Source organism: Leucopleurus acutus, assembly GCF_964270905.1.
Source record: "Leucopleurus acutus genome assembly, chromosome: 10".
Classification (NCBI taxonomy): Eukaryota; Metazoa; Chordata; class Mammalia; order Artiodactyla; family Delphinidae; genus Leucopleurus; species Leucopleurus acutus.
The window spans coordinates 53655899-53682537 of NC_139153.1; the positions used below are offsets into that span (position 1 = coordinate 53655899).

Consider the following 26639-nt stretch of genomic DNA (forward strand, 5'->3'; position numbering starts at 1 on the left):
CTTATGCCCTTTAATTAGTCATGGGCAGGAGCCCTTTTGGTATCATACCAAAGGGCAGGCCTGTTCAATAAATTGTGGTAGGTTTTTTATTCGGCCACATGAAGAGTAACAAAAAAGATGGAATAGCAGAATCAAGGGAGAGAAGTAAATTATCACCAAGAGATATTTTCTTATCCTTAGGAAAACATTTCTAGAGATAAAAAATTATTGAGCTAATTTAAAACTAATTTTTTTTTACTAACTCTTTTTACAATAGCACTCTTAAAAAGCACGACAAATATTCTCTAGTATATTTGATAGGTTAAAAAATATCAAGAAACTTAGATAATGTGGTATTAAAAAGAAAGTTAAATTTTTCTTCATATCTACGGCATACAGATGCTATAACATAGCATCTATCCTTAATGATTAAAAATTAAATATTACTAACAGATGGAAACTTTGAATACATTGGTAAAAACAAAAATCAATTACTAAAATGGCACACGTTACCTGAAATGTTTTAACAAATAAAACTAAAATAAGGAGTTGCCCATGAACAGAAATGTGACTTACATAATCACACTAAAGGTGAATTCCAAACAGGTATTATAACAGACAAAATACAACATTTACTAAACTAGTACATGCTAGATACTTTAGAAATGTTGCCCAGGTATTGACAGAGATACTAATAAAGAACAGACGACAAAAGGAAAATAACATGAGGGCAAATAACTTATCTGCACTTACCCAGTATCCCACAATGAGTAAAACCTGCCACTCCACGGTGCAATGTAACCTTGGAAGGAAAAGTGTAGAGGAAATTAATCTGCCTTTTCACTGTTTTTATGTTTATTGATTATTATGGATTAATTTAAGCTAATATTAAAAGAATTCTTGTTTTTAAAAAAATAGGTGACAACGTATTTCACACAGCTGGCAGTCAGATAAAATAAGATTAGGGATCAAATAAAAAAAAATCCATGGACATTACATTTCCAGAGAAATACAACAAGTTGACAGATAAAATTGTAGAACGTTTTCCAATTCTCTCTTAAACCTCTAGTTGACTAGTAAAATAAAGCTAAGGTATTAAGATAGCATTGGATAATTTTAAAAAGTGAGGTGTCGAGTATGCCAAATTTAGATAAATTACAAAGATGATTTTAATTTTTTAAAAAATTTATTTATCTTTTATTTATTTTTGGCTGCGTTGGATCTTCATTGCTGCGAATGGGCTTTCTCTAGTTGTATCGAGCGGGGGCTAATCCTTGTTGCGGTACACAGGCTTCTCATTGCGGTGGCTTCTCTTCTTGTGGAGCATAGGCTCTAGGCACGAGGGCTTCAGTAGTTGTGGCTCACAGGCTCCAGAGTACAGGCTCAGTAGTTGTGGCACATGGGCTTAGTTGCTCCACAGCATGCGGGATCTTCCTGGACCAGGGCTCGAACTCGTGTCCCCTGCATTGGCAGGTGTACTCCCAACTACTGTGCCACCAGGGCAGTCCACAAAGATGATTTTAAACATTCGTGCCTTTTATTCCTGTCAATTAATTCTTCATGATTTTATGACGTAGGCTGGTACATTAATTTGACATACCTTCAGAAAGAATTTGACTTATTTCTAGGGACTAGTAGAGTCAGGATTAGAAATTAACTCAGAATCCAGAAGCAGACTGAAACTTATCTGGTTGACTGTTTAAAATCAGGAGATAGAGTATATGTACACAAGGGACGGTAAACCTGCACTGTTAATACTGGAAGCTTTGAATTTTATACATTTTGGGTCTATTCATCCATCAAGAGAAGGATGTTTGAAAGTGGATTTATCAGAACCTGAAGCAGCAAAATTAAGATACTGTTAAAAAAAAATCAAAATTTGTACTGCTATTCACATTTTAGAACCTTTGACTATTATTTTCATACAGTTTGTAAAGAAACCACAATATTTGAACTACTAGGATAAATGCAACATGTACAAAATTTGAAAAAGAATTATCTTTTGCAATAACCTAGAGACAAGATTCATATCCTACAGGTGATGACACCTACCTGTATAAGTCAAATAGATGACACTAAGGAACACAGCACCTGCAGCTAGTGATACACCCAAAAAGAACAGGGTCTGGAACTCTTGTTTTGTTAATCGGTCTCTCAGATACTGCAAGAAAGCATAAGCTTGCAGCAATGCAAAGACACCTAATTAAAGAAAAGGTTCATATAAGTAATCAACAAAGCATTTTTACCAAGGACATTTACAAACGTTAATTTGGAAGACCTTCTTAGAATACCTTGTACCATTCATATATCAGAGACTAGTCATTTGATCTGACATTTCCTTTGTCAAATGACAGTTAACCAATTAATACACCCAAAAAATTGTGTTACATATTTTTTTCAAGATGATCAGACTCCCCATACATGGACCAGGCAAGAAAAATCTCATTTCAGTAACTGAAGCCTATTCAGCACATTAAATTCCACCCTTTGTCCCATATTTTAGCAACATGTTTTCTAGGAAAAAAAATTTTAAAAATAAAGAAACATCATTAAAAAAATAATTCTCAGATTTACTGAAGGATACAACTGACCTGGATCAGAAGAATCCTGATATATGGTTACTGTTTATAGTTGGGTGGGGGATGGAGATGGTTCAAGATTCTTACTGAGAATCTGATGATAAAAGCTATGGAACATCATCTCAGAAAGTTAAATATACTGATATTTATAAAATGCTACAAACAAAATAACTACCCACAGACTTCCTATGGATCATGCACCTTGTGTGGAGAATCTCTGATAAAGTTTTATTCACAGATCTCCCACTGTATCTTGTTATTTGTGACCGAGATTAATGATGGCAAAATGCTCTGCTTTAGGGAGAGAAATTATATGACCTTATAATCAATATGAAAGCCATTAATTCCAGTTAGTAGATATGGATAAAATATTTTAGTGAGATGTATGGAACATAAAAATGAAATGTTCCATCTAAATTTGGTAAAATGAAAACTCAGTGATACAGTAACTCAGTGTACAGAGCAAATGTTATTTAGTGTTTGCAAAAAAGGATGTTTTGCTTTTTCAAAACAGTCACAGCTGGCAAGATAAGCACTTTTAGGCGTACAGTATCAGAAAGTCTCGATAAACTCTATGATATTCATATTTTATAGTGGTGATGTTTTAGAACCAATACGATGAAAATTAAAAACAACTACAAAACCCCAAAAGAACCCTTCATTCCACTGAAGATCGGCCAGTCATACCTTCACAGATTCCTTAGAAGAAACAAAATAAATATTTTTCATACCTGCAGCTGCCATGTGTTCACTTGTTCTGATTGGCTGGAATCCCACAAAGGGTATCTGCATGGATAATATTAAGCCCACAATATAGAAAGTGCTATATGCTATAAAGACAAAATAGGAAACAAGGATAATTTACTACTACCAGTAAGTATTTCAAACATAAATATATACACAACTCATATATTTTTAGCAAAGTTTTAACTGAACTTATTTTAAGAATAGAATACTGAAGTGACTATTGTATTTGATACATATTTGATGGTTAATCATACATTATAAATCGTGAAATTCTTTCTGCCATTTTAAAAAATATTATTTTAAGGAGACTGGTGCTGTTTTACTCTCCTGAAAATGGAATCAAGTTTTTTTTCAATCTATCATTAATAATCAATGACATAACCCAAGAAGCTATGTAATATATAAGTAAACACCATTCCTATTGGCATTAACCCATAAAGTATGCATGACCAAATGAATACTTATCATCATATTACGAATAGCTGCTATTGTCTCAAAAGCTTTTAAGTATTCACACCCTATTTATAGTCTCCTAACACTTTTGTACAGTACTTAACCAGTTTAAAAAAAAATCTTATGTCTATCCACTAAGTTTTATGTGATTAAAGAACAAAAGAACTAAGTACACAGAAGTCAAGCCATAAAACAGACTAGTTACTGAATTTATTAGGATCTAATAAAGGAAACTTATTTGCTCTTGGCACTGAATATACTATATATTATTCTCGGCTTATATCAACCTAAGTGTATAGGTAAATTGGGGAGGGGCTACAATTTGTATAACAGACTTATTTTTGCATTTAGGTGTTCACAGATCACTACCAGACAAGCTGATTACAATGAAAGTATTTGGAATCACTGTAATTAAAAATTATTTAGAAATGGAGTTAAAACTCATGTAAAATAGTTAATGTGAAGATTATTCCATTTATAAAGCTTACTCACATACTTTATGAAGTACAGTCAATATTTAGTTGTTGGCAAATAAAATACTCTATTAGAAAAAAAAACTGCAAGAGAACTGTTATAGCAGGCATATCTGTATGCTACACATTGTACAGCACAGCATATGCTTCTCTTCACTCAACTCAGCTGAGAAAGAATGCTTATTTGCTTTTAAAAGAAATCTATTTATAGAAGGTAAATTATGTTAATGGTTCAAATGTTAAGTTGCCTTCCAAGCTGTCTGATGAGAGATGACTACAGTGTTAGAAAAAGGATAAGAAGCTTAAGTAAATGTAATAGGAAGGACCAACGTATAAAGTTTCTGATGACCTCAAGCTAATAGAGAACCAGTTGTCTAGAGGACGCTGCAGAAATAACACATCCAACAATGTACTTTCCAGACATATTAATGTTGGAATACAATTTCCCTCAATAAGACAGCTGAACACAAATGCAATAAAAGTTAAGTAAATATAAATAAGAATTTCTATGTCACATATATTTGAACTGCCAACCAATTTGGTTGATGGGTTATCTAATAACAGTATGTTTCTTTAACAAATCAGTCTGTGTAGACACCCAGACGAAGAGTCACAGAGGCAGAATTAGAAAAAAAAATGGGAAAAAGGTCATTGTGTGACCTTGAACAACTACTTAAAACAAAAGTTTGTCTCCTCGCGACAGAATGAGGAGTTTAGACAAGATTTGTAGATCCCTCCCCTCTTCTGCCCCAATAATAATAATAAGCTAAGATTCTATGATCAACAGGTCTTTTAGACACCTAGAGCTGAGAAATTAAACCCTGGAGAAATACTGAACACACAAAGGCACAATTAGAGGGGCTTCCCTGGTGGCACAGTGGTTAAGAATCCGCCTGCCAATGCAGGGGACACAGGTTCGAGCCCTGGTCCAGGAAGATCCCACATGCCGCGGAGCAACTAAGCACGTGTGCCGCAACTACCGAGCCTGTGCTCTAGAGTCCGTGAGCCACAACTACTGAAGCCCACACGCCTAGAGCCCATGATCCATAACAAGAGAAGCCACCGCAATGAGAAGCCCACACACTGCAACGAAGAGTAGCCCCCGCTCGCCGCAACTAAAGAAAGCCCGCGCACAGCAACAAAGACCCAACGCAGCCAAAAATAAATAAATAAATAAAATTAAAAAAAAAAAAGAAGTAGGTACACTAGAGTTCAAGTTAATAAAAAGATGAAGATGAGTTCAAGAAAAAGAAGTTCAATCTCGGCAAACATAAAAAAGGCCAGGTGGGACTTTAATTTGTAAACATTACTTTGTAAATATAGGTTAATGTCAAATAAATCTGAACTAACAGAAACAGACAAGTTCTCAACAATATTTTACCTATAAACATTCCTCTATCCAAATTAACCTCATTTATACCTACTTACATGCACCAATGATACAAAGCTGATAAATGTGCTATATGCAATAATCCAAAGATAACCATTTCCTTTTCAGAGAATTGGATTCATGTCTTCCCTATTTTTATCTTTTTTGGGTCACTGATACTGAGATGTTTACATAGGGGGATATACGTTCTACTTCACAGCACTCTTTAACACACCAATATTTCCATTGTTAAAGAAATGACAGGCCCCAAATGGAGTCACCTGGGCTAAAATCAAAACTTAATTCATAACCTTAATTGCAGTCACAACCTTCCCCAGGAATGCAATCCTAACTGGTCAATGTGGAATTTTCTGGTCAGCACCAATGAGGTAATTCTTTCTAAACCCCCCGCACCAAAGCAAGATGAGGTAATCTGACACATAGACCCTTCCCTCCCCAAAAGGTAGGTTACCTAAGCCTTGAAAGGCATTTCTGTTTGTGAATTTCCTTGTCTTGCCTATAAAAATCTTTCCCTTTCTGAGGCTCTTTGGAGCTCCTTTCTACTTGGCTAGATGTGATGCCACTCAACTTATGAATCATTCATAAAGCCAATTAAATACTTAAAATTTACTCAGTTGAATTTTATTTTTCTAACACTATTAAATTCAGGATTGCCTGCCAAGTAAAATAAAATGTCACAAGCTCATCTTGCTTTTTTTAATACTGCCCTTCTTCTTGAACCTGTAAAATTAGATATACATCTCCATACCTCAGTTTAAATCCCATTTACAAACCCATGTTTTAAAACAAAGAAAAAAAGAATTAGATATGCTTGAGTATTAAGAAATAGTGAAGTAACTTTCAATTCTTAAAAATAAACACAATCTCCACTGCAAAATGAAAACAAGTTTTTCTCCAGTCTTTATACCACAGCATCAAACAGTGTGTTTAAAAATTATCTCTTTAATTAATTCATTCAAATATTAAGTTTATGTCTATCATGGTCAAGACTTTCTAAAAATACAAAATCTTATTAAGATCAAACCTATCATCTAAGAGTTAGATATGTAATTAGGAAAATCAGAGATGTACACAAATAACCACAATACAATGAAGCAAGTACATGTGACATTAGTGGAAAAACCCCTGGCTCTATAAAAATTTAGAGGGAGAGAGCTCCTCTTCTTGACATGGGCATTGAAGAGGCAGTTGACAACACCCGTACCATTCTCTAATGTTCTCAAAAGACCTCAACAATACAAACACATGGCAATCATTCTCCACCAATTCTTCCTCCAGATTCTTTATGAAATTTGACCAAACTACTATCTACATCTATCACAACCTTCTATCCATCCATCTTAACCTACTTTTCTTACCCTTTAAAGCAGATGAATAAAGCTTTCCATCAAAGTAGTAAGCTCTAAGAAAACGCACAAGACCAATAATGTAGTAAATCATTTATTACATCACGACAATGTTTATCACACTGCCATCCTGTGGAAGTACCGTTACTGGCCTTCGCTACAGCAGACCATACTTCCAAAGTGTCAGAATTCCCCCCAAATTACCATTAGGAAGATATATACAAGGTCTGTTATTCTGTTTGGTTATTTTTAACCAAAGAAAATCTCTTGGGTTTGGGACAAATAGTAATCTTCTGAAACAGAACCTAAACATCTTTTCACTCTTAAAGTACTTTATGTTTTTGGGGACTTCCCTGGTGGCATAGAGGTTAAGAATCCGCCTGCCAATGCAGGGGTCATGGGTTCGAACCCTGGTCCAGAAAGATCCCACATGCTGCGGAACAACTAAGCCCATGTGCCACAACTACTGAGCCTGTGCTCTAGAACCTGCCAGCCAGAACTACTGAGCCTGTGTGCCACAACTACTGAAGACAGCACACCTAGAGCCCGTGCTCCACAACAAGAGAAGCCACTGCAATAAGAAACCCACACACCGCAAGAGTAGCCCGCTCGACGCAACTACAGAAAGCCTGTGCACAGCAACAAAGACCCAACGCAACCAAAAATTAAAAAAAATTTTTTTAAAAGTACTTTTTTTTTTTTTTAATCCAAGGGTATGGGGTGGGACCAGACTGATATAGAGAAGAAACAAACCACTGTCCTTGACTTAAGGTGTACAAATGAATTGTTCTATTAAATAAAAGGCACTGAAAGACCTGATTCGAGTTCCAAAAGAATGTCAAGTTTTCAAGAAGCTCCTGCTGTTCCCCAAACTAACCTTTAAGTACCTTCTTAAACAACTTACGTTGACAGTACCCTTCATGCTTTTAAAGTACTGCTATACTTCCTTTTACTTAAATAAAGTTAGAAAAGGTTTTGTGAATATTATATTCCTGTTAACTTTGATCCACCATTAAATCACCTTACCATTTCTGAGTTGCTTTATCTCCTGGGTGATAATGAAAGGGCTAGCAAAATATTCCTTTGCCACCCCCTGTCTCTCTCAACCAAAACAGTACCAACCAAAAGAAACATAGTGAGGAAATACTTTAAAATTCAACCAATTTTGCTTTATTATTAACAAATATGATTAAAGGCTTGTAAGACTGTTGAAGCTTTTGACTAATAAAGATACTTTATTACGGCTTGACTACTTGACTACTGTGAATGCTGGTAAATAAGCAGGGTGAAAAATGCTAAGAAACTTGTATGAAATTAAAGCTCACAAGATTCCCCCCCAACGCCCCCCAAAAACTAAAAATAAAAAAAACCCTCCACGGATTCTTCTCAACCAGCAGAGAGAAATCCAGTGACTAACTTAACAGATATACATAATGAGAAAAATAATTTTTCTTTTTCCAGGATGCTGTTCATTGCAAACTATGTAGAGAATGAGTCTTGTAAACTATTATTTTATAAGCTCTATTTGTAAAAGCAGCAAGAAGTGACTTGTTCAAAACACCTGAGTGGAGAGACACACAACTTTTAAAAATAGCAAATATACTTAATACTGATACCTAAAATGAAATCAAGGATAGTACAGCAGAAAAAAAACAAATAAATATAATTTGAAAGTATAAGGTGATGTTCCTTGGTAACTTCCAGAGCTAAATAGAAACAAGGAGGGCGGGGTGGAGAATTTGAACACCATGAAATTATCTAAGAGTTTGCTAATCTAACTTCATACACATCCATAACATCCCTAACCCATTTTATTTTTCTTCCCTCTGAAAAGTTCTTCTAATATTCTTATATTCTCAAGAGCCAACCAAAGCAATGTTAACTGTATGCTTTTCTAAAGTGACCAGAGAAATCCTATTCATCAAATACAAGGTCTTTTCTCAACTCTCATCCTACTTGATCTTAGTGCTAACACTTAAGAGGACTTGGTCACTGTTCATGCTTTAAACTTTTATGTAGAAAATACTCCCATTTGACCTCCTTAACAATGTATTTATCTGGCTACTTCTAACTCTTCCTTTAGTTCTTCCTCTTCCTGATTCAGGGGCATTTCACAAAAGTCTATCCCTCAATCTTCTCCCTAACTCTGTTCTCCTGATCATTACATTCTCAGGACCCCAATTTTTGAAATTAAACAAAGAAACTCTTAGTTCTTCCCCATAAGCATTTAACTTAAAATGTTTTTCCTTGTATAGTTCCAAAACAAAAAGCCAAGAGTTATTGTTTAATCTGTCATCTTCTTTTCTGGATTCCAATGATTGTTTACAGTGTTTTCAGGGTAAAGAGATTTATCATAGGTTGATATATTTCCCCAGTAAGGTATTTATTTACATGGCAGGCACACAGTTACAGTGATTTTTTTGCATTACGGGCTATGGAGCCAAAATATCTAAGTTCAGGCTTCAGCTCCATTACTACCTACATGATTCTGAGCAAATTATGTCTTCTCTTGTTTCCTCATCTGTAAAATGAGGATAGTAATAGTACCTATCCTCACAGTGTGGTTATGAAGGCTAAGTGAGTTAAATACATGTGAAGAATTTAGGACAGTTTGTGCTTATATAAGAATAACTTGATACATACAGATGTACTATTTCAGTGGTGATTATTATGAAGTATGCTGAAATGGCTATAAATATAATTAATATACTCTTTTAAAAATTGATATAATTTGTACTAACAAAAAAAACCTTATCCTTTTAAAATGTACCATCGAGTGGTTTTTATTATATTCACAAAGCTGTGTAACTATCACCACTGTCTAATTCCAGAACATTTCCTCACCCCCAAAAGAAACCCCATACCCATTAGCAGTCACTCCTCTACTACCCAGACCCCTGGCAACCACTAAATCAACTTCCTGTCTCTAATCTGCTTGCTGTCTTTATGGATTTGCCAGCACTGGACACTTCATATGAAAAGAATCCTACAGCATATGGCCTTTTGTGTCTGGCTTATTTTACTTAGCACAATGTTTTCAAGGCTCATGATGTAGCATGTTATCAGTACTTTATTCCTTTTCATTGCCAAATAATATCCCATTGCATGGATATACCACACTTTATCCATTCATCAGTTGATGGACATTGGTTTGTCTTCACTTTTTGGCTATCATGAATAATCAATGCTGCTATAAATGTTACAGTACAAGTTTTCGTGTAAATATATATTTTTTCTTTTCTTTTAGCTGTGGCCCACTGGCTTAGTTGCTCCATGGCACATGGGATTGAACCCGTGTCCCCTGCATCGGCAGGCAAATTCTTAACCACTGGGTCACCAGGGAAGTCCCAGAGTCACAGTCTCCCTTTTAATATACCTTAAGCCCAAAGAATCCATGGAAAATTGTTACAGAAAATAAGACAATAAAATATTGTAAGGACTATAACGGAAGCATATAGTACACAGTTCATATAGACACATCCTAAGCAGTTACAAAGTAAATATATATTTTCAATTCTCTTAGGTATATACCTAGGAGTGGAATTGTGGGTCATATGGTAACTCTATGATTAAATTTTTGAGAAATTGCCAAACTACTATGTTTTTTAATCAAGTAAATAAGATTTATATCTTTTTGTTACTGTTTTCCAACATTATAATAATGGAATTATATTATTTTACTAAGACACTGGTTTCAGATCATAACTTCTCTGTGATTAGTTCAACCCATAAAAGTTCTGTCTCTCTCATAGAAAATGAGCTCTAAGATTTGAAACATCATCTATTATTAAGCATCTTATTCAAAAGATATGTTTTAAAACCTGTAGAGCAAATTAAAATCGTGCAGAGAAAATACTCAGTCTCTACTATGGTCCGAATGTTTGTTTCTCCCCAGAATTCAATGTTGAAAACCTAATGCCCAAGGAAATGGTATTAGGAGGTAGCCTTTGGGAGGTGATTAGGTAATGAGGGCTCCAAGGGAGCAGTGCCCTTTTCAAAGAGGCCCCAGAGAGCTTGCTCATTCCTTCTACCAGGTGGGGACAAAGAAGGTACCAGCTGTGGAACAGGAAAACAGCACTTACAAGAATGTGAACATTCTGGTTCCCTGATTTTGGATTTTTTAGCATCCAAAGCTGAGAAATAAATTTCTATTGTTTATAAACTACTCAGTCTCTGGTATTTTGTTATAGCAGCTCGACTGGACTAAGACAGTCTGTTGTATATTATACAGAAAGAGCTTTCAAAAGTTTATTAAACTGTTAAGGATCCTTATCTCTTACAGTAAGCTGAATTTGAATAATATGTATATGTGAATGATAGAAATGCCCATTCCCCCGAATTAACAAAAAAGGTTGACAAATATTAAATCTAGACTAATTTCAACAAAAACTCATTAAGGGAAAGTTGGTAACAACATACTTAGTAAAAATGCCTGACCCTCCTTATTAATACAAAAAGCAAAATAACTCTAAAATTATTTTTACCTCCTCATGAATAATACTAACCTAACAGAAATGTCTGTTCAATGAAAAGAACGTATATGAAACACCTCTTAGAAGTTGACAGCTATCAGAAGTCAAATCACTTACCTATGTAGACTCTTTTGCTGTATCTCTGCATTAGTAACAACACAAAAACATGCAGTGGAATAAGGTTGATAATAAACACATAACCACCCCAAGCAGAGACCTATGAGTAAAGAAATGCTAAGTTAAATAATTTATATATTTGCTTTTTAAAATAGATAAGTTTTGTGATGACATGTCATGACAATCTAAACATATAATAAGCAAATATAAACACTAGGATTTTTAGCAATTTTGAGATGCTTAAAAATGGATTTGTAACCTACAAATAACCTATTTTTCTTTATTTTTATTGTTAAGTAAAACAACACAATACCATAAATCCAATACACTTTTATATATTCACTGGAGAAATGGTCAAATTAAATTAAACTTATAAGAACACTGAGAACAATATAATTTGTGAATTGGCAATAAAAAGACTGTCATGGAGATAGACTTTTAGAATATAGATCATCAATTTTTTAAAGAAAAAAAACCCTTTTACTCCCTCCATTTTTGATGATAAATACATTGCAAGAAACTTCACTAAGAATAAGAACAATGGATGTTAGCATTAGTCAACAACTAAAAGGAATACTCAGATGATCTGGATGTGCTTTGTGATCCTCAAGACAAAAGGTGCTACCCTGGGTATAAATTTCTTCCTACCAATGGATACAAATCAAGATCCCAGTTTAATGTTTAGCCTGTAGCACAAAATTAGAATAATTCTATTTACCAGACAATTGAGTATGTTATATTCTGGTCTAAATCAATAAAGGTTCTAAAGATAATGTTTATTCCAAACCAACAGAATTTATTAAGTACATTCAGTAATAGGCAATAAGGTCTGTCAAGATCAAAGTTCTTGCATGTTCTCTAATAATTAAAAGCTTAAAAGAACCATTTGCACCAACAGTCACCTTAGGAGACTATATGTTAACATACATGTTCTAACAATGCTGCCCTTGTCTAAAACGTAGAAGAACAATTTATAAGAAACGGTCTTCAGTTTACAGTTCATATAAGAACACCGGTTTACTGCTTCAGTCATATGCTATTTTTCACCAAAGACAACATTACTTCGGTTGAGTTCCAGTTCTAACTGAAGGACTTCTGGTTATTTCCAAAATTTCAGTCTAAACTTGAAAGAGAATGGGTTTGCTATTATTGAGTACAACTGCACAGAATGTGCCCTAACCTTTAACCACTTTAAAAGGGGCATGGATAATATGGAAGTACAAATTCCATGACATTTGTTTAAGAAACAAAAAAAGTTACTTAAGATTATCATTAATTTTCAGCATAAGGCTACTATATAGGCTGTGGTGTGGGAAAGAAAGGCAGGAGATTAAAGAGGTAATACTGAACCCCAATTTTAAGTAATCTGTTGAAAAAAATTATGTTAAGTAGTTTACAGGTTAACCTAGAGAATGTGATCATTATTTAGGAAAAGTTGTACATTCGAAAGAAAAGTTTTTGTTTCACTTGCTGCAAGTATTACGTTTGAGGGGTTGAGTATTAACCCTCCCCACTAAAGTAAAAGTCCATATCAGGCCCTGAAGGTGGGAGTAGGGAAGAGAGTGGTAGTAAGGAAAGAGAATACATTAAACAAAAGATCTTAAAGACTGCAGGAGAAACGAAGTGGGGAAGTAGCCCTGGCTGAGAAGGGAATGATGAAGAGTCACTGATCCAGCTGCCAAAGACTTGTTTGCCCTCATGTAGTTTCAAACATGAAATCTTACCATATAGAAATATGACAAGCAGCAGCACATCGTCCAAAAAACTGACCCAGTTTTTACAGATTTTACCTAAAAAACAAACAAGCAACTGATATAATAAAGTTTATAAATATTCCTGCTGAATGAAAAAAGGTTAAATGTTTAGTAAACTTGTATTACAAAAAGCAAAGATTATTTTTAAGAAAGAGTAATGAGGTTATACAGATACTTGGATCCACTTAATATATATTACATTTATAACACTGGACAGTAGTCAGACATTTTAGGAATAGCTTTGGTTTTTTTTTTTATTATATAGTTTTTAGTAAAAAGAATCATCTTAAAAGGAACAACTTCTATTTTTCCATTTGTAATAGTTTCTATCGTAAGATGATTAATATCAACAAATTAAGATTTTTAACTAATTTTTAACTAAAGAATAAATTTGTTCAGTAAGTCTACATTTTTACATGGTAGGTCTGCTTAGACATAACACCTTAATCTGTAGTTTTTCTTCATCTGAATGTGATCATCTATATCTCAATTATGAGCATCCATTTTTGAAAACTTATCATTACCTAGAAATTTTCAGATACCACAATCATATCTTCAATAAATTTATATTTTTAAAATTTCTAGAAGGCCTAATGATATGTCAGTAAAATTCTCAATTACTCTGAACTGGAAAGACAACGTGCAATAAATGAAGGTCCAAAAAGTTGACAAATCTCTATTGTCTTAAAAAAACTAATCAAAGAGTTTACATGCTCATTTGAAAAATCAAAATATATTAGCACCTTCAGAAAACAGAATTTAAAATTCTAGAAACACAAGCTCTAAATACTTATGCCAAGAGCAAAGGGTCATCTTTAAGATGAACTGAGTAAGAAATGATAGATGTAAGTCCTATTATAGGTAATTCTGTATTAAACATTTAGGTAATTCTGTATTAAAAGAGTTATCTCCATGTTCAAATTTAACAGTATGCTTTCTATAGAGCTTATTTCAAGGAATTCTTTACTTTCAAAATGGGCTTCTATTTCTGTTAGTACATTAAAACAAACTACAAGTGACATCCAATCTTTGGGGAAATTGTAAAACAAACAAACAAAAAAGGAAGGGAGGGAGAGAGAAAGAAAAGAAAACACTCTTAGTTTTACAGCACTTAGAGCTGTAAAAGACTTCTAACAGACTATGAAACACTGCTTTGAATTCAATGTTACAGTGCACATGTGGGACAAAATACACTCCAATCTCCTCCCCCAAACCATGCCAACTTTGAAAAGGTTTACCTTTGAACAGGGTCAAATAACAAGGTGGGTCCTATTCTAAGATGTGAATAGGGGAGGGAGTATATTAAAATATTGAAAAATTTTAAAGTGAGAAAATTACAACCCTGGAATTTGTGTTATAACTTTATTCATAAACTAAAAGCCACTGAACTGTATACTTTAAAAGGGTAAATTTTATGGTATGCAAATATTATTTCTCAAAAAAAGTCTGTGCAGTGCAGCTAAAACAGTGCTTAGAGGGAAATTTCTACCTTTAAGTGCTTATATTAGAAGAGATGGTCTCAAATGACTAATTTATAATCTAGAAAAATTAAAGCCAAAACTGAGAAATAAAATAATGAAAAGAGATAACCATGTTCATGCATCAGAAGACTTCATATTGTTAAGATAAGAATTCTCCCCAAACTATGTATAGATTTAATGTACTCCCAATAAAAGTAGAAATCCCAACTCATTGGGGTAGATGTTGATAAGCCAATTTAAAATTTATATGAAGCAAAGGACTAGGAACAGCCAAAATAATTATGAAAAGAGGAACAAAGTTAAATCACTCACGCTACCTGATTTCAAGACAACATGGTGATAGATATATAGAGATCTCAATAAAACAGAAGAATCCCAAAATAGACTGACGTGTATACAGTCAACCTATTCTGACAAGGCTATCAAGGTGAGTAATTCAGTGGAGAAAGGAGAGTCTTTTCAACAATGATGTTCGAATGACAGGATATCAATATCCTCCCCAAAGAGAACCTCAGCCCTTTTCCTGCACCACAGACCATAATCAACTTGAAACAGATAACAGATCTTAATGTAAAACCTAAAACTATTGAGTTTCTAGAAGTAAAAACATGAGAAAATGTTTGTAACTTTGGGGTAGGCTAAGATTTCTTAGATGACACACCAAAAGCAAGATCCATAAAAGAGAAAATGGTAAAGTAGACTTGATCAAAACTAAAAATTTCTACTTAGAAAGATGTTAAAAAAATAAAGACAAGCCACATACTGGGAGAAAATGTTTGCAAAACACACATCTATCTGATAAAGGACTTATTTCCAGAATATATAAAGAACTCTTACAACTCAGTAATAAAAAGCCGAACAGCCCAACCAAAACATAGGCAAAAGATATGAACAGACATTTCACCAAAGAAGAAAAGGAATGGGAAATAAGTACATGAAAAGATAATATTAGTCATTGGGGAAAAGTAAGTTAAAACCATGAGATCCCACCACAAAACTGTTAAATATGAACAAACTATGTGCTGGTGATGCAAACAAAATAAATGCAACTCTTCATACTCTGATGAAGGGAATGCAAAATGATAGTCACTTGCAAAAACCATTTGGCAGCTTTTAATAAAATTAAACATGTAGTTATTTTACAAACCAGCAATCCCACACCTAGGCATTTATTCAAGAGAAATGCTAGTTTATGTCCATATGAAGAACTGTATGCAAATATTTATAGCCTCTTTATTCATAATTACCAAAAGCTGGAAAACAAAATAAATTACAGCACATCCATACAACAGAATACTACTCAGCAATAAAATGTTACAAACTACTAAAACATGCAACAACATAGATGACTCTCAGAAGTATTATGCTACATGAAGTAAGTCAGACACAAAAGGCTACCCCATACTATCTGCTTCTATAACATGGCATTCTGGAAAAGAAACTCCCAGAGTCATACAGACAGAAATCAGATCTGTGGTTGCAAGTAATACGGGTTAAGGAGAGGACTGATTACAAAGGCACAGGAGGAAACTTAAAAAAAAAAACCAAAACCCACAACTATAGGAGGCAATATGGTAGTAAGTATTGTTCTAAGTACTATTCTATCTGCATTAGCTCTGTTTTTGGTGACAGTAACAATAGAAGTAATAACAAACATGTACTCATCACTTTCTGTGTTCCTACAATGTTCTATACCTTTACATGCATTAACTTATTTAAACCATATGAGGTAGGTACTATTATTACTTCCATTTTATAGTTGATGAAATAGATATTCGGGAGGTTTAAACAACCCTGAGTGATAGAACTGGAATTCAAACAAACAGGAAGAAGATCCAAGAAAAACAAAACAGTGAAACAAACTAATATTTGAAACTATAATCAAAGACAACTTTCCAGAAATAAAAATGATCAATATACATGTTGAAAGGGGTCACCATTACCAGAAGTGTCAACTTTGGGACATATCCTAGGAAATTCATTAGACTTCAATGCTATAGAGAAAAAACTAATTATTACTTCAGGATAAAAAGATCATGTTTGTTATGAAACACATAAAATTAGGTTCTTGACAATAACAAGCAAAATGATGATAGTACAACAATTCCAAGAAATTCAAGTAAAGAACAAATGACCCAGATCTTTCTATCTAGCCAAACCCTCATAAATGACACTATAAAAAACAGATTTAAACATGCGAGGACTTCAGGAATATGATACTCATGGGCCTTCCCTGAGGAGTCCAATTAGAGGAATACCTTCATCCAACTGAGAGATATCATGTATAAAAAATGTATAAATAACATTAATATACAAAATACTATGCACTAGTATATAGTATAAAATATATTACATACTTAATAACATGTATTACATGTTAATATATAACAAAAGCCATATATGAAAAACCCATAGCAAACATATTCAGTGGTGAAAGACTGAAGTTTTTCCTCTATGATCAGGAACAAGACAAGGATGCCTACTTTCACCACCTCTATTCAACATAGTACTTGAAGTTCTAGCCGGAGCAATTAAGCAAGAAAAACAAATATAAGGCATCCAAATTGGAAAGGAAGACGTAACATCACCCCTGTTCGCAGATATGATCTCATAGGGAGAAAGCACTAGATTCCACATACACAAAAAACTGTTAGAGCTAATAAATGAACTCAGCAAAATAGCAAGATAGAAAGTCAACACACAAAAATCAGTTGCATTTCTATACTCTAACAATGAACAATGCAAAAAGGAAATTACAAAAAAATTTCCAATAGCATCAAAAAGAATAAAATACAAGTCAACTAATGAAGTAAAAGACTTGTATGATGAAAACTATAAAACATTGTTTAAAGAAAACATAAACAAATGGAAACGTCTCATGGTCATTCATGGATGGGAGGATGACAATACTACCCAAATTGATCTACAGAGTCAATGCAATCCATATCAAAATCCAATGATTTTTTTTTTCTTTGCAGAAGTAAAAAACCCACCCTAAAATTCATATGGAATCTCAAGGGACCCCTAATAGCCAAAAGAATCCCGAAAAGAACAACAAAGACAGAGGACAAACACTTCTTGATTTTAAAACTTACTACAAAGCTAAAGTAATCGAACAGTGTGGTGCTGGCATAAAGACATACATATAATACACACAGACCAATGGAACAAAATAAAGAACCCAGAAATAAACCTTTGCATATATGGTCAAATGATTTTCAATAAGGGTGCCAAGTCCTCTAAATGGGGAAAGGACAGTCCCTTCAGCAAACAGTGCTGGGGAAACTAGATATCAATGTGCAAAATAATGAATTTGGACCCTTACCTAACAGCATATACAAAAACTAACTCAAATACACCTAAATGTTAGACCTAAAACTATAAAACTCTTAGAAGAAAACACAGGGCAAAAGCTTCATGCCATTAGATTTGGCAATGATCTCTTGGATATGACACCAAAGGCACAGCAATATAAGAAAAAATAGACAAACTGGACTCCATGAAAAATTAAAAATTTTGTGACTCAAAGACAATATTACCAGAGAAAACATTTGAAAATCATGTAACTTATAAAGGATTACTATTGAGAGTATACTGAGAACTCCTAAAACTCATCAACCGAAAACCAAAAAATCCAATTCAAAACTAGGCAAGGGACTTGAGTAAACATTTCTCCAAAGATATACAAATGGCCATTAACCACATGAAAAGATGCTCAACCTCACTGATCACTAGAGAAATGCAAATCAAAACTACAATGAGCTATCACCTCAAACCTGTTAAGACGGCTTACTATCCAAAACAAACAAACAAACAAACAAGTGTTGATGTGGATGTGAAGAAATTAGAACCCTTGTGTACTGCTAATAAGAATGTAAAATAGTACAGCTGCTACAGAAAACAATATGGTGGTTCCTCAAAAAATTGAAAATAGAATTACCACATGATCTGGCAATTTCACTTCTGGATATATACCCCAAAGAATTGAAAGCAAGGTCTTTAAGAGATATCTGTATACCTATGTTCATAGCAACATACTCATAATAGCTAAAGCATGGAAGCAACCAAAGTGTCCATCAACGAATGGGTAAACAAAAGGTGGTATATAAATACAATGGAACATTATTTCAGCCTTAATAAAGGAAGGAAATTCTGACATATGCCACAGCATGGATGAACCTTGAGGACATTAAGTGAAATCATCCAGTCACAAAAAGACAAAAACTGTATGATCCCACTTACATGAAATACTTAGAGCTGTCAAAATCATAGAGACAGAAAGTAGAATGGTGGTTGTCAGGGGCTGGGGAAAGTTAAAATGGGGGGTTATTGTTTAATAGATATAGTTTCAAGTTTTACAAGATGAAAAACTATGGCGATGGATGGTGGTGGTGATTGCACAACATTATGATCTATTTAACAACACTGGACTCTACACTCACAAATAGTTAAGATGGTAATTTTTATGTTACATGTATTTTATCACAATTAAAAAAACACACAAAAAAACAAAAGCAACAACCATGAGATACCACTTCATACCAACAGGCAAGTAAAACAAAAAAACTAGGAAAAAAAACAAGTATTGGCGAGGATTAGGAGAAATTAAAACCCTCGTACATTGCCAGTGGAAATGTAAAACTGGGAAGCCACTGTGGGAAACAGTCTGGCAGTTCCCCAGAAAGTTAATCACAAAGTTATCATGTCAACCAATAATTCCACTCTTAGGTATATATGGAAGAGAAATGAAAATATATGTCCACATAAAAACTTGTACACAAATGTCATTAACAGCACTATTCATAATAGTCAATGTCATCAACTAATGGTGAATTTAAAAAATGTGGTATTGGGTTTCCCTGGTGGCGCAGTGGTTGGGAGTCCGCCTGCCGATGCAGGGGACACGGGTTCGTGCCCCGGTCTGGGAAGGTCCCACATGCCGCGGAGCGGCTGGGCTCATGCACCATGGCCGCTGGGCCTGCGCGTCCGGAGCCTGTGCTCCACCAACGGGAGAGGCCACAACAGTGAGAGGCCCGCGTACCGCAAAAAAATAAAATAAAAAATAAAAAATGTGGTATTATCCATACAATGGATTATTCAGCCATAAAAAGGAAGTACTGATACATGTCAAAAATATGAATGATTATGCTAAGGGAATGAAGCCATACATAAAAGGTCACTTTTTTTAATGCGGGTTTTATTTACATGAAATGTCCAGAATAGGTAAGTCTTTAAACAGAAATTAAATTAATGGAGGAAAGGCATAATTGGGAGGTACAAGGTTTCTTTAGGAAGTGATAAAATGTTCTGTAGGTACACAGTGGATACTAAAAACCACTGAACTGTATGCTTTAAAATGGTTGAAATAGTGAATTTATGTTACATGAATTTTGTCTCAATTTCTTACAGTGAAATTTTAAAAAATGTTGAAAGGTAATTAACATGCCAGTTAAGGCACTCCTGCAATGATTCAGACTCATGCTATGTTAAAAGAATATAAAGAATAAAAAAACTATATATAAACAATACCAGTTTTGCATTTCATAAAAGCATACAAAATTTAAAAAATATGACAAAATGCAAATGTAGTAACACCTGGGTGATGGCTTCTTTACATTAGTTTTCTATGTTTCTAAATTTCCAACATACAGAATATATTATTAAAAAATTTATTACAAAATGTTTCAAACATATTTGCTTTGGATGATTTTATTTAAAAAAAAATTTTTTTTTTTACTGACATAGGTGAATCTCCCTTCATACTTTCTTCCTCAATATCACCCACCCATACTCAGGAGTAACCACTATCAAAGCTGGTATATATATGGATAAATGCCATATTTTTATACTTTCATTACAAACAGGTATAAACAAACAGTACACAATATGGTCTGTACTATTTAAAATTACTGTATGTATTCTACCTTAACTTATTTTTCCATTTGGCATTATACTGTCAAGCTCCATCCATTCATATGTATCGTCAAGATATATACTTAATATGTAATTTAAATACTAAGTACTAGTTAGAAGACCTCAAAAGGATATTCCAAATTTTAAGGGTTTTTCTCAGTTGTTTTTAAACATTTTTTGGTGAATACAACAGCATCAGCAGCATCCGGCTGCTTGTCATCATCTTCATCAGCATGGGTGCTTTTCTTTCTTCTCTCTTAAACTCAAGATCAAGCAACTGTCTATGTTGATTGACTGCAACAATTCTCCTCTGAAATTCCTTGCCAAAGCAAAAATATCCACAAGCTAAAGAGCTTTAAAAGATGTAAAATACAGGGGCTTCCCTGGTGGCGCAGTGGTTGGGAGTCCGCCTGCCGACGCAGGGGACGCGGGTTCGTGCCCCGGTCCGGGAAGATCCCACATATCGCGGAGCGGCTGGGCCGCTGAGCCTGCGCGTCCGGAGCCTGTGCTCCGCAACGGGAGAGGCCGCAACAGTGAAAGGCCCGCATACCGCAAAAAAAAAAAAAAAGATGTAAAATACAAAAGAGAAAAATGCTACCATTTTGCTACCATTCACCTAGCTACCTAAAAATATATGAGTATTCATATATTTTGGATCAATAAAAATTTGGAGCAATTTCCAACACTGAAATAGTATGAACATAGGCTAAAATAATAAAGAAGAAAACAATTAAATATATGCAAGGTTTAAATTGAAGCTAGTACTAAGGAGCATACTTTTCCTTGCAGGAAAAACATTAAGTTTAGATAGCTTAGCAATAAATAGACTTCTGGTTTCTGGTTCTACATGTAAGAAGCTTGGACGTCACCACTCAGTCCTAACAAGTAAAAAGCTAAACAGACTGAAAAATCAACAACTCTTCCTGGATCTGTGAGTGAGGGAAAGACACAGGACAAACTGCTGCTCGCAACAATGGAGAGACACACATGCAGGAATCAATACTGCAAATAACTGGGGGCAGGGAGGTGGGTAGGAAAACCTAAGTCTCAGTGTGGAGACTTAAAAACTCCAGGATGGACTAAGTCATATGGTGGTCCCCACAATTATGCTGGACTTGCCTTGAAGATCTTAATCGGGTTCTCACAATAAATATATGGAAAAACAAAATCCCTTTGTTGCTTCTGGCACAGGGAGCGGAACAGAAACCATTTTGAAAAATGCAAAGGCATTCTGTTCTTAACAAGGCCTGTCCTCAGAAGAAACTATTAGCCAGAGCCTGACCTGCTGGGGTGTTATCAGAGCCTAACTGACCTGGGGAAGGGAAATACATAACTCCAGTCAGCTCTAGCCATCCTTTCCCACCTAAGCGGGGAGAGAGAAAAAAGAAACATTTGTAAAGTTCACAGTCCAACTTACTAAAAGACTTAGACCTAATCATAGGACTATACCTTACCTCCTGATTACTAAAGGCTTATTCACAGCAATTCCTTTTACCAAGTGTATCATGTCTGGCTATGAAGACAATATTGCAGGGCATACCAAAAGGCAAAAAACCACAATTTAAAGAAACAGAGGAAGCATCAGAACCAGATATGGCAAGGATTCTGAAAGTATCAGACCAGGAATTTAAAACTACGATTAATATGCTAGGAGTTCCAATGGATAAAGGAGATAGCATGCAAGAATAAATGGGAAATGTAAGCAGAGAGCTGGAAATCCTAAGAACCAAAACCAAAACAAAACAAAAAACAAAACCAAAAAAAGAGGCTACAGGTGAAATGAAGGATGCCTATGCTGAGTTTATGAATAGACTGGCCATGGCTGAGGAAATCATCTCTGAATTAGAGGCTATATCAATAGAAACCTCCAAAACTGAAAAGAATGAAGACTAGAAAAAAAATAAAACAGAATATCCAAGGTCTGTGGAACAACAACAAAGGTATAATATACATGTAATAGAAATACCAGAAGGAGAGGAGAAAAAGGAACAGAATATCTGAAATGATAATGACTGATAATTTCTCCCAATAAAGTCAGCCATCAAACTACAGATCCAGAAAGCTCAAACACTAAGCAACAAATGCCAAAATAACCAACCACAACTAGGCATACCTTTTTCAAACTACAGAAAATCAAAGATAAAGAAAAAAATCCTGAAAGAAGCCAGAGCAAAAGACACCTTGCCTATAGAAGAACAAGGATAAGGATTACATGACTTCTACTCAGAAACCATACAAGCAAGACAAAAAGTGAAATATTTAAAGTATTGAGAGAAGAAAACCTCCAATCTAGAATTTTGTGCCCTGTGAAATTATCCAAGTTAAAGGAGAAATAAAGACTTTCTCAGACAAACAAAAATTGAGGGAATTTGTTGACAGATTTGCCTTACAATAAATGCTAAAAGTTCTTTAACAAGAAGGAAAATAACATAGATCAGGATCTTAGATCTACATGAAGAAAGGAAGAGCATCAAAGATGAAGTAAAGGTAAATTTAAAACTTTTACTTTTCTTATTCTTAATTTATCAAACAGAAAAGTCTGTTGAAAATAATAATACCAACAATGTATTCTATTATGTATGCTCATATAAAAGTGAAATGAGTGACAAGTTATGATACAAGGGACAAGAGGGAGGAATTAGGATTGTTTTGTTATTATAAGGTACTCACTGCCTATAAAGTGATACAGACAGACCTCAGAGATATTGTGGGTTTGGTTTCAGACCACCACAATAAAGTGAATATTGCAGTAAAGCAAGTCACATGAATTTGTTTCCCAGGGCATATAAAAGCTATGTTTCCACTAAATTGTAGTCTATTAAGAGTACATTATGGGGCTTCCCTGGTGGCACAGTGGTTGAGAGTCCGCCTGCCGATGCAGGGGACGCGGGTTTGTGCCCCGGTCCGGGAAGATCCCACATGACGTGGAGCGGCTGGGCCCATGAGCCACAACTACTGGAGCCCACACACCTAGAGCCCATGCTCCGCAACAAGAGAAGCCACCGCAATGAGAAGCCCGCGCACCACAATGAAGAGTAGCCCCCACACGCTGCAACTAGAGAAAGCCCGCGTGCAGCAACAAAGACCCAACGCAGCCAAAAATAAATAAATTAAATAAATTAAACAAAAAGAGTATATCATGCTTTAAAAAACCAACACATATACTTTAATTAAAGAGTACTTCATTGCTAAAAAATGCTAACCATCATCTGGGCCTTTAGTGAGTTGTAATCTTTTTGCAATAGTAACATCAAAGATCTCTGATCACAGATTACCATAACAAATATAATAATGAAAAAGTTTGAAATATTGTGAGAAATACCAAAATGTGACAGAGACACAAAGTGAGAAAATACTGTTGGATAAATGGCACTGACAGACTTGTCTGATGCAGGGTTGCCACAAACTTTCAATTTCTAAAAAAGCAGTATCTGTGAAGTACAATAAAATGAGATATGCCTGTATAGTATTCTTTGAAAGTGAACTTGGATTAGCTGTAAATGTATGTTGCAAACTCTATGGCAACCGCTAAAAAGTTATAAAACAAAGTATAACTGATATGCCAGAAAAAGAGAGAAAATTGAACATATAAAATGCTCAGTTAAAACGACAAAAGGGGGGCTTCCCTGGTGGCGCAGTGGTTGAGAGTCCGCCTGCCGGGGCAGGGGACGCGGGTTCGTGCCCCGGTCTGGGGGGATCCCACGTGCCGCAGAGCGGCTGGGCCTGCGCGTCCGGAGCCTGTGCTCCGCAGCGGGAGAGGGCACAGCAGGGAGAGGCCCGCGTACTGCAAAAACAAAAACAAAAAAAATGACAAAAGGTAGAAAAAAAAAGAGTATAGAACAAAAATAAAACAAAGAACTAAAGAGTTCCAACTAGAAGACAGTAACATATATGGTAAATATTAATCCAACTAATAACAGCCATCTGAACATCAATGGTCTAAATGCACAACTTAAAAAAACCAATTGTCAGGGTGGATCAAAATCCAAGACCCAACTATATGTTGTCTACAAGAAACCCACTTTAAATATAAAGATTCATATAGTTTTAAAATAAATAGATGGCAAAAAATATACCATGCTAACACTAATCAAAAGAATGCAAGAGTAGCAATATTAATCTCAGATAGAGCCGACCTCAAAGCAAAGAAGTGATCAAACAAGGGCATTACACAATGACAAAAGGATTAATTCTCAAAGACGACATAATCCTTAAAGTGCATGTGCCTAACAACAAAGTGTCAAACTACATGAGGAAATACTGATAGAGCCACGAGGGTAAATGGATGAATCCACTACCATAAATGGAGACTTAAACCGCCCCCCGAGATGGATGAATCCAGCAGGTAGAAAATCAGTAAGATTTTCATGATTTAAGAAAATCATGAAACTCAACACCACCACCGATCAACTGGATATTGGATATAATGGACATCTAAACTCGATTTCATCCAAGGACAGCAGAATACATATTCTTCTCAAGCCTACATGGAACATTCACCAAGGTAAACCACATCTGGGCCATGAAACACATCTTAACAAATTTGAAAGAATAAAAATCATGTAAGGTGTTGCTCTCAGCCCACAATGGAATTAAACTAAAAATCAGTAACAGAAAATTAACTGGAAAATCTCAAAATAAATGGGGATTAAACAACATACCTTTAAACAAATATATGGGTCAAATTAAAAAATCTCGAGAAAAATTTTAAAATATTGTTAACTAAATTAAAATGAAAATACAACTTACCAAAATTTGTGGGATGTAGAGAAAGCAGTGCTCATAGGGAAATTTACAGCACTGAATGTATATACAGAAAAGATAGATCTAAGACAATTATCTAAGTTTTCACCTTAGAAAACTAGAAAAAGAAGGGCAATTTAAATCCAAAGGAAGCAGAAGAAAAGAAGTAAGAATCAGGGCAGAAATCAATGAAGTTGAAAACAGGAAATTTATAGAGAAAAATCAATGAAACCACAAACTGGTTCTTTGGAAGATGAACAAAAATCAATACACCTCTAAGCCAGGCTAAGAAAAAAGGAAGACACAAATACTAATATTGGAAATAAAAGAAGGACAATCACTACAGATCCCACGGACATGTATTAAAAGGATAATAAAGGAATACAATAAACAACTCTATGTGCACAAACTTGATAACCTAAATGAAATGGACCAATTCTGTGAAAGAAATCTCCCAAAACTCAAACAAGAAGAAATAGACAATCTGAATAGCACTCTATTAAAGAAATGGAATCAATCAATAATTAATAACCTTCCAAAACAGAAAGCACCAGGCCAAGGTGGGTTCACTCGTGAATTCTACCAAACATTAAAAAAAAAAAAAGCAATACTCTACAACCTCTTTCAGCAAACAGAAGTAGAGGGAATACTTCTTAACTCATTCTACAAGGCCAGCATTGTCCTAACGCCAAAATCAAAGACATTACAAGAAAAGAAAACTATAGACCAAGATCTCTCTCATTAACATGGATGCAAAAATCCTCAACAAGACATTAAGAAATCAAGTCTAACAACGTATTATAAGAATTATATATCAATATCATGACCAAGTGAGATTTATTCCAGGTATGACATAGTGGCTCAACATTTGAAAATCAATTAATGTAATTCATGACATCAAAAAGTCAAAGGAAATATATCATGTAACTACAGTTGACCCTTGAACAAGGCAGGGGTTGGGGCAGTGACCCCCTCACCCCCACTTGGCATCAAAAATCCACATATAACTTGACAGTAGGCCCTACATAATCTGTGGTTCCACATCTATGGATTCAACCAACCTTGGATCATGTAGTACTGTAGTATGTATTTACTGAAAAACAAACCTGTGTATAAGTGGACCTGCAGAGTTCAAACACGTGTTGTTCAAGGGTTAACTGTGTATCAATAGATAGAGAAAAAGCATTCGACA

The 26639-nt window shown here is 34.7% G+C and overlaps 1 protein-coding gene across 1 annotated transcript in view; it reads right to left on the reverse strand.

Annotated features, from left to right (window-relative positions):
- STT3B (STT3 oligosaccharyltransferase complex catalytic subunit B) overlaps positions 1-26639 on the reverse strand; it is a 100016-nt gene that overhangs the window by 16210 nt on the left and 57167 nt on the right. The window contains exons 4-8 of the mRNA XM_082847275.1: positions 13281-13346; positions 11557-11656; positions 3290-3388; positions 2032-2178; positions 733-781 (exon numbers count right to left, since the gene is read on the reverse strand). Of these exons, the coding sequence (XP_082703401.1) occupies positions 733-781; positions 2032-2178; positions 3290-3388; positions 11557-11656; positions 13281-13346 (461 nt within the window). The remainder of the gene's footprint in view (positions 1-732; positions 782-2031; positions 2179-3289; positions 3389-11556; positions 11657-13280; positions 13347-26639) is intronic.